We start from the raw sequence: 9,674 nt of genomic DNA, 5'->3' as shown, positions 1-9,674 counted from the left end.
CCCCCCGCCTCCGTGCAGATCTTGAAATCACTAGACTTCTTAGAATGATTTCTCCAGAACAGTGGGCCGTGGAAGACAACATCAGCTAGAAAAAGAGAAGTCTGCAACACTCACTCATGCACTGGGCCAAGTTCTTTTAGCAAGGTCAGTCAGAGGACAGAGGCTCCCAGCCCAGCCAGTGGAGAGCCCACCACACCTGTCCCACCGCCACCTCCCCACCCCACCCCCAGACAGAGCAAACAAGGCTGTGGGCCTGAGGGGCAGAGTCCAGAAGCACCAGCCACACCTACCAAGCTGCAGGGCACCCAGCTCCCCATCGGCCTTGTTGGACACTGGCAACTGGTTTTTCCTAGGAAAAAAGAAAATGTCAATGTGCTAGAAGCAAATGACAGAGAAACACAAAAGCAGGGGACACTGGGAGAGTACTGCAGAGGGCCAGGGGAAGTTCCATGTTCTCGTGGGCTCTGGCTGACACTGTGTGTGCTTTGCACCGGTCACGCTCCCTCGCTGACACGGGTTCCATAGTGGAGAAAATAAAATCTGAGTTCATAAACATATACACACACACAGTTCCTGTCATCACTACACGAGTTTTTTTTTTTTTTCCTTTCTCCCAGCTTTCTTACAAAGCTATCAACAGTTATTTATAAGCAAACTCTGAAACGCACTAAAGAACCTACCCTACATCCTGTTATCTCAAAACTTGTCCCCATGTGTCTGATTTGTAAATTCAGCCAGGTCCAAGCAAAGCATTCTTAAAATGGCCTGCCTGCATTTTACCTCTCTTCAGTTGTTTTGTTCCCCTTCCAGTATGCATTGATCTGAACTAAAGTAAAACCATTTTTTAAAAAAGAACGTGCTAAAAATAACAATATTACATCACTCTCTCAAAAACGCATTTACTATGTTAAAAATGACAGCTCTTTTGAACATAGCATTGAAATATATTTTCCTCCAACATCCTTGCAGGGTCCGATAGGATTGAAGTAACAATTGTAATCTTGCTATGGCACATTCTATTGAATTGGCTTCCTCCTGAAGATGTATGGAGGGGCGTTCGTGGAAGACCATGGAGGACACGCAGTACCGAATGCCCGGGCACGTACTGCTTTGTGCTCTGGCTTCTTTCTCTGAGCTGGACAAGCACTCTTTCTCCTCCTGCGCTGCCGATCCCAATCCTCCCCCAGCCCTCCCCACTCAGTTGAGCCCAATCTCCTTCATTCAACACCACAAAAGTCCCGTGTCCCTATACTACAGGGATTCTGGGAGTGTTCCTGTAGAAAAGGGTGAAAGAATGCACTGGGAACTGAAGCTGGGCAGTAGAATGTGAAAGAGGGAGTCGATGCAGGGCTGCTGTGACTCCCAAGCCCCAGCAGTGGGGACTCACTTTCACAGAAGCCTCCCCAGACAGATGGCTCCCACCCCCATAGTTCCACTCAAAAGGCAGGCCCAAGTGCCCCCACGCCCACACTCTCTCCTCTGTCACTGTTTCGTCTGGAGACCTTGTACCTCAGTGTAAGGACACCGAAAAGTAAACATGGAGGCTCAGGTCCTAGGCGGCCTCTAAAGCCTGCCGCAAACCATTTCAAATAGGGGCGGCAGGAGCAAAGGCCTCTCTGGACAGCCCAGCAGCAATCACCTCTCTCTGTGCCCATCTCTGCTCTCTGCCTCATCACGCCCCCCAGATCATTATAGTGGCCTGCTAGCAGGTTCACACCCCCAGTGTGATGCCCCGTTCCCACACTGATCCCCTCCATCTCGACATAGCTAGCTAAGGCATCTTTCTAAAGAACAAATCAGACCACAACACTGCCTGGCTGAATTGCTTCAAAGGCTTCCCATCACCATCATCAACAATCAACTTATAAAACATGACAGTAATAGAGCCTCCCTGATGGCGCAAGGGGCTAAGTTTCAGCACTGTAAAGCTATCTAGCTATTACACCATCAGTTCGATTCCCTGGCAGGTTGCTGAAACCCATGGCACAGCAGACCTCTCCTGTCTCCTGTCTGTTCCCCTCAGCAGTGTATTTCAGTAGACCCACTTGTTCTACTCCCCACTCTGTCTCTGGTGAATCTTCTCAGCCTCCTCACCTCTGGCCTGTACCCCAGTTTTTGTATTCATACATAAATTTTTTATCAAAAATTGACAGTAATACTAAGAGCAAATACTGTGACCATGAATGCATCAGGGACTGTGTTGAATTTTTCAAGCATCTGGCTTCTCAGTACCAGGTTCCGTAATTTTCCTAGAATTATACAGCAAGTAAGTGGCAGCACAGGAATTTGAACACAGGCAATGACTCCCAAGATAAAGGCAGTGGCCACCATATCCTGTTTCCTTGTTTAGTAAAATCAAGGCCCACTAGGGCACTCTCAGGAGGTACCTATGACCTGGCCACCCACCCCCAAGCCACTATCCTTTGTACCCTCACTCTCCAGCTGCATTTCCTCCAGGCCAAACTTCCCAGTCTGTGCTTCTAGACCTTTTCATAAGCTGTTTGCTTCATCTAGAATATCTTTTGGCAAATTCATACTATTCTTCCGAAATCCAACTGGAATGTTACCAGTAACCCTAAAGCATGCATTCATTTCCTTACTTCACTCACTCATTTGCAGGTGTGACATTAATCTGGCAGGCTTATCTCCCAGTCCAAGGGAGACCCAGCCATGTAAAGAGAATAGGTATAATTCGCAATATGACATGGTGTGGTAAGCTGGAAAATGGCCCTCAAAGATATCCGTGTCCGAATCCCTGGGACATAAAAATGGTCTCTTATGTGGCAAAAAGGACTTTGCGTATAGGATTAATTTAAGGATTTTGAGATGTAAGAGCGTATTCTGGCTTAACTCAGTGAGACCACTGTAATTATGAAAAGGAGTCTGGACATCAAACAGGAGCGGCGATGTGATGACGGAAGCACAGGCTGGGAGTGTACACGTTAGAGAGGGAGGAAGGGGTCATGAGCCAAGGGTGTGGGTGGCCACTGGTAGCCAAGAAAGGCAAGGAAACAGGTTTTCCCCGAGCGCCTGCCAACATCTTCACTTTACAACGTTAGCCCAGTGGAATTACTCTCAGACTTTGGTACTCCAAAGAAGTGAGATGATAAATTCATATTGTTTTAAGTCGCTGAATTTGTACAATCAGTTGTAACCGCCATGGGAAATGAGCACCAATGGTAAGACAGACAGGAAGAACAAGGGACTGTGGGTTCTCTGGGTTCTCTTGGTGGCCTCTCGTCCTCTCTCACAGCCCAGCATCTTCTCAAGTCTCCATAACTGGGTGTCGAGACCAGAGTGACTCTCACAGTGCCTGAGTGACTCACACAAGGTCACACAACTTACAAAATGTCAGAGCAGGACTTGACCCAGGCAGCTAGCTCTGTTTTGCTCTTTCCTTTATTTTATGCTTCCTTCCCCTGTCCCAAACCTCCCTGACGTCCTGCGGACCACAGAACAAAGTCCAAACCTTCCAAGTGGGCCTCCTGGCTCTGAGACCAGAGCCACGAGGTATATGGTGACTCCTAGCTGTGATGAGAGGGTGTAGATGATGTTCCCACTGCTTCGGGTACAGCTGAACCTCTCCTTCCCCCCTCTCTCCCCGAGCCAGTCATGAGACTTCCACCAAGGGTGCCATCCATCAGCTGCAACCCAGTTCAGAGGCTTTGTGCCCATTTCCCATAGATCTCATCACCAGAGGAGACTTCAATTATGCTCACACGTAGGGAATGTGCTTATTGTTCCTTTCATGTGTCCCTTTGTGGCGTAAGCATTACCCAGTTTAAAAGGTCAGTTTAAAAGCATGTTCTTGCCTTTGAGTGAAAACTATTATGAAAAACAACAAGAAGATAAATCAAGGAATTTAAAATACTTTTTCAAAATGCGATTGTGCACCCAACCCAGAGATATGTGTCAAAGTGTGCACCTAGCAAATCCACAGTAGCCAGGCTGCAGACATGCAGGCTGTCTGCAGGGTCTGGGGTCTCGACTTCTCACCCAATCAACTTTGTGTGTCCCCACAGAAAAAGCAAGGGCACCTTAGGTGTTTGGGGGTGTATGGAGTCAAGACTCAATCCCTGGGTAAATGGAACTTGGAAAGGGTTACTGGAAGCCTGGAAGCTTTTCACCACTCTGTGTTCTAGGGCAAGTCACTTACCTCTGTGGACATCAAGTTCCTTCTCTGAATCACGGGGAGGCTAGCAAATGCCTGCTTGCCGTGAGGTATGACCAGGGCAGGGGCTATGAGAGGCCCGAAGAGGCCAACCCATGCTATTCTCGCAATTTCACTGATCATGCATCCCAACACCCAGAATATTCCATCAGCTTTTAACACACATGGTTATGCCTCAGGTTTGGGTACTGAATGTTGGCCTAAATTAGTAATGGATCCCAAATGAAAGATGCCCCATGAGAGTAGATCACTTACTATGTATATTAGATGAAAGCCAGAGCCCAATATGAATGCAATCCAAAGGTCCCCACCCACGCAGCACTGGAATCCACTGACAGTTAATCTCTGACTGTTTCAAAGTCAGTGATATCCCAGCACACCTAATGAAAGTGATGTATAATTATCTGGAGGGGCACTCTAGAGAGCAATCACATGAAATGCAGGGTGGCTAGGTGTGGGAGAGACTTTTTTAAGTCCCACTGTAAACATGCTCAGAATGAGAAACCTATTAAATACATAAGAAAATGACACATCGCCATGAGTCAGTTGGCATAAACAAGGTTCACCAGGGCTCTCAAGAACTTGAGATAGTGGAACAACAATCTAAAAGAGTCTGTAAATCTAGATACAAGAGAAAATTTACAAAAGGAAAGGAAATCATAAAAGAGAATGACACTCCGAGTAAATCCTGGACGATTTTGAAAAGTAAACATAGTCATAGAAATAAAAACCCTGCTCAAGCAGATAGTGATGATGTGGATAATAACATTACATGTGAAAAGGAAATCTACAGGTACAGGAGGCGGGAAGCTACGATCCCGATGCAAAAAACATCTTTTGGGGATGAGAAAGATGGTGGTGAAGCAGAGTTGTTTAGTTGTCCATGGATAAGTAGGAAGAGACCAGACCAGCTCCCCTTTTTTGTTTAAAGATTTACTTATTTATGCATGTAAGAGCTGGGGTGTAGGCCAAAGATGTGGGCGGTGAGAGGATTCACCAGAAACAGAATGAGCAGCAGAACTGGCAGAATGACTGAAATACACTGCTGAGGGGAGCAGCGGGCAGGTCAGGAGAGGTCTGCTGTGCCATGTAGGTCACCGCCCCTCACCCCCACTGGCCAGGGAACAAACTCGTGTGGCAGTGGCTGTGAATAGCTTCACAGAGCTGTGCTTTAACCCCTTGACCCACCAGGGAGGCCCTAAGCCAGCTCTTGCACAAAACAGAAGTGGCATCATGTTGGCAATGAACTATGGGCCTGGAGTTTCAGCTATCCTTTGGCCAGACTTGTCTCTTGAGAGGCTGTATGGACAGACTTCAGCTCTGTGGTTCATCCTACTACACACACACACACACACACACACACACACACACACACACACACACACACACACACACACACACACACACTTCTTGGAGGGTGCAGACACAGCTAACAGCTAGGGGGCGCCCTCTGAGGAGCAACTGTGCCTTCTTTACTCTCTTCTCCAACAGCAACTCTGCACAGCCTTGCTCTTACGGTGCTCGTTAAAAACTGAACTGCTGGAGAAGGCTCACCACACTGAGCCTCAGTGAGGCAGATCCCTGAGAGCAAGCTGACTTTCAAAGAACTTTTTCAAACTGAAGTTATCCACAGGAGAGATTTCTTTCTTTTCACTTTCCTGCTTTCCACTCCTCTTTGGCTTCCTCTAGAGGCTTAGCTATGCTGCTCCAGATAAATCCTGAGGTACAGCATGCCGGTGAGTTGGCCTGGGAAGGCACTTCATTGGCATAACCTTTGGTTTCACAGATGGGGAAACTGAGCCCTGGAGAGAGGGAGGGAGCTGTCCTGACTCCTACCCCCCCCCTTTCCCCAGCTCAGCCTGACCCGCCCACTCGGCAGGCGGTTTTAAAATTAACCCATCAAGAACACGAGGTCTCATTCACCATGGGTCATGGGGAAGTCACCGTGTGCACTACCTGTCCCATTGTGTAGTGACTTTACCAGATCTCAGTGTTTGTTATACCCTGCAGTTGCCAGTTCTCTGCCTGTTGACCTTCAACATATAAAAGGGATCTTTTTTTCTCTCTTTTCTTTTCTCTTAAGGATGTGGAAAACCTGACTAGAATTGCCTGGTCTGACATTTCCTGTGAGAAAGCTCTCTGCTTGGGATACTGTGAAAACAATCTGCCTTAACAATTCAACCCAAATAAATTATCTTCCTGAAACTGGTGAAAACCCTTAATTGGGAATGAGGCTGTATATCCAAATCTCTCTTATCCGGACCCACGATGACGAAGGTTGGACCAAGATAGTGATCGAGGGTGAGGACAGATCTGGGGGGAGGGAGGGTCTCTGCTGACCCTGCATCCTCCTGGAAAAGCCATCGGCTGAGCTCTCTAGCTGGTGAGAACACACGTCGTACCGCAGCCCATTGTTCTTGGGGGTGATGATTTCTCAGCTTAACTATCTTTCCCTATGTGCCCCTCCCTACAGTCTTTGGCACACATCCTTGACAAGAAGTGTGCAGAGCCAGAGCAGGATCTGAAATCAAGTCCAACATTTCTCTTTCTTTGAGTCAGGCTGGATTCTGGCACATTCCAGGAACAGAGAAGAATTTTACCATGGTCACCAAGTCATCAGACTAGGAGGGTTCTTTCAAGGGCATACAGTTTACAAAACAAAACTATATTAGACACAATCTTCCTTCACATTATTCTCCCAGTTTGGCATGAGTCCTTAGCATACAGATGGTATTTAATGGATGCTCCCCATGGAACCTGGGAGTACTCAGAGTTCACCTCAATGCAGCTGGTTCATCAGAAGGGCTAGAAAGGCTATTCCAGGTCATTGCTAATCCTGCCGGGGTGGAGTTCAGGTGCAAGGAGGAGCTTTTCCAAGGCCTCCTGGGTTGTGGGCAAAGGCACAAATAGAATTTAGGCTCCAGACACTCATTGAGGACGTGTCATCTATCTCATGCGGGATGTGAGAGGCACTGACTGTGTTTTCTTTAAAATCAAATGAGTTAGGATAGGGTGGTCACCCTTCTCTCCAGAGACACACACTAGCAGCGCTTTGCAGTGCTCTGATTCCTATCTCCCGGCCTTTCTCCCGGGCTGAAGTTTTCTGGGTGTGGCTGAAATCTGTCCCACGGTGACTGGGGCTGAGAGACAGGCATTGCTCCGCAGGCAGTGAAATGGTGGGCCTCACTGGAGTTCATCTGTGGACATGGCCAAACCCATGGAGGAACCAGGCTGACACCTGAGCTATGTACTTCGCCAAATATAAAGCTGTCTGCCCATCCTCGCCTTTCTGCATGGTCTTGTCCTCTGCCCTCTGCCTAACGGCAATTGGCCACCGGCTCAACCAACTACTGTGAGAGGCTAGATGAGCCAATGACCAGGGCCAGAGCTAAATATAGGTCACACTGTCTCACCCACACCCTGAGGGTCCCTTAATTGGGAGTTAAGCTGCATACCCAAGTCCCTCTCATCCCGATCCACGATGACAAAGATCGGACAAAACAGTGATCCTGGGTGAGGACAGACTTGGAGGGAGGAGGGATCACAGATGCCTCTGCACCCTCCTGGAAAACCCATCAGCCGGGACTCTAACTGAAGAAAACACATGTCATACCTCAGACATGTGGGGGCCCTGGAACTACACACCCAGCAGGCAGGGTCACCATGGCTGCCTCTGATTGGGGCTTCTGGCAGTGAAGGGAGAACCCAACAGGCCTCGCTCTATCCGCAATGAAGATTCTCCCTGGTACAGCCCTCCCCAGGGCTGGCATGAGAGCCCAGGATGGCAAGGATTGCCTCTCCAACCTTGGCCCCAAGCCAGGCAGTGTAAAGCCAAACTGGCAGTTATGAAAGGGGAGGCTCTAACGTGCCGCCTAGAAGACATTACATAAGAGTCGTCACCAGTTTCCATAGTGGCTTGGAAAGCCGTGTGGAGATGTTTACTTAGCTGCTAGGAGAAGCTGGGTTTTGGCACCAACCTTACCCTTTCCTGTCCTAGTAAAGGCCAATCTGTCCAGGGAAGTGTGCTGCCCCAACGGGAGAGGCCAGCTTTCACTCGTCCCGCTCAACATGCAACCCATTTACCTTCTGTTTGGTTCAGTGCTCCAAAGCATGACTTAAAACAACTTCTAGGATGAAATATTTTCATTTTGAAATTAACACAACATGCCCTTCTATAAGCATTCATAAAAGTGCCACGAGCAGTATTTTTGAAACTACACCCGTCTGGGTCTAAGGTTAACTCCATAGCAATTTGAAAACAAAGAAATTTAGGTTTGTTGACTTTAGAAAAAGGTAAGGAGGCTTACACTTAAATAACACTTATTTTTGGAGCTCTTGTTTCTCCCCAAGTGGCCTTGGGTGAATAATCACTTTCCCTGGGCTCTCGTTTTCCTTTCCATAACATTCTTAGGGTGCTCAGGACTCCATAGTTTTGTTCTTAGCAATAATAATTCCTTATATGGGTGGTACCTTGTATCTTCTCCAGCACTTACAAAACAGTTTTAGACATAATTCTCACAAAAGTGCCCTGTGAGCAGGGGTATAGGAACTTTGTAGCCCTACTTCTACAAATGAAGACACTGAGACTCAGGAAATCAGAAATACATTTAACACAAAACCACCCATGCCAACAGGCCTCCACCGACATGAAGAAAATAAGCAAAAACACAGTTAATCTTTCAAAGGTTTAACATGTTCATTGTAGCAGCTGGACTTTTATTTTAAAGTCATGACACATATCCCAACTTTTGAAAATGTTATGAAATTGTTTTAATGTCCTTAAGCCAGAAAATTAAATAATAATAACCACCACCCAAATCACATCTCATTTATGGTGGAGTTTATAGAGCTTAAGTTTCAGGGATCCTTACCCTTCCAAGAGAACAGTATATTAGCATGGCCTTGGATTTTAGTAAAATTTCCAGAAATGAGATAATGTCCAATTCTTTTTCTCAGAGAAGCCACCATGATGTCTGCAGCTGAACTGAATTTGTTCCCCCAGTGTCTTGTTTTTGTGGTTGTCTTCCTGGGCTAATATATTCCCAAACACCCACTGCACTAGATAGATGCCCCCCAAGTCTGTTCTGAGCCAGGAGCCCTGTAATTGTTTTATCCTAATTTGTAGAGAGACAGGCAAAGACGGGACTGACTCTTGGGCTCCTCTTTCTTCCACCACCACCACCTCCCCTCCCACCCCCCGCCACCCCATTACTCTCCAGGAATTCAGACCTACTCCAAAAGCACAGAGAACTGATTGTTTTTCTGGATATTTCTTAGAAAAGGGAGAAACATGTTGCTTTCAACCCAAGCTAGCTTTGCAAATTTGGAGCATTACACTAGCAGTACACATAAAACCAGAGAATTGTGGAATCTCCATGGTGAGTCAGTCCCAATTCAGGACAAGCACACCCTAGATAAAATTAGCTGAGCTAGCCAGGCACCTCCCATGCCTCTCGTGGCAGTGTCTTCACTTGAAATAGGGTGTGAAAGCCCTGGGGTACCA

General features: G+C 47.3%; 1 protein-coding gene across 2 annotated transcripts in view; it reads right to left on the bottom strand.

Annotated features, from left to right (window-relative positions):
- FAM188B (family with sequence similarity 188, member B) overlaps nt 1-9,674 on the bottom strand; it is a 97,470-nt gene that overhangs the window by 53,322 nt on the left and 34,474 nt on the right. For both annotated transcript variants that reach the window (XM_004676827.2, XM_012720971.1), the window contains one exon: nt 291-349. In XM_004676827.2, the coding sequence (XP_004676884.1) occupies nt 291-349 (59 nt within the window). The remainder of the gene's footprint in view (nt 1-290; nt 350-9,674) is intronic.

Source organism: Condylura cristata, unplaced genomic scaffold (genome assembly GCF_000260355.1).
Source record: "Condylura cristata isolate star-nosed mole 26May11 unplaced genomic scaffold, ConCri1.0 scaffold00005, whole genome shotgun sequence".
Classification (NCBI taxonomy): Eukaryota; Metazoa; Chordata; class Mammalia; order Eulipotyphla; family Talpidae; genus Condylura; species Condylura cristata.
Note: the sequence above shows the minus strand (reverse complement) of the source record. Positions and strands in the feature narration are given on the sequence as shown.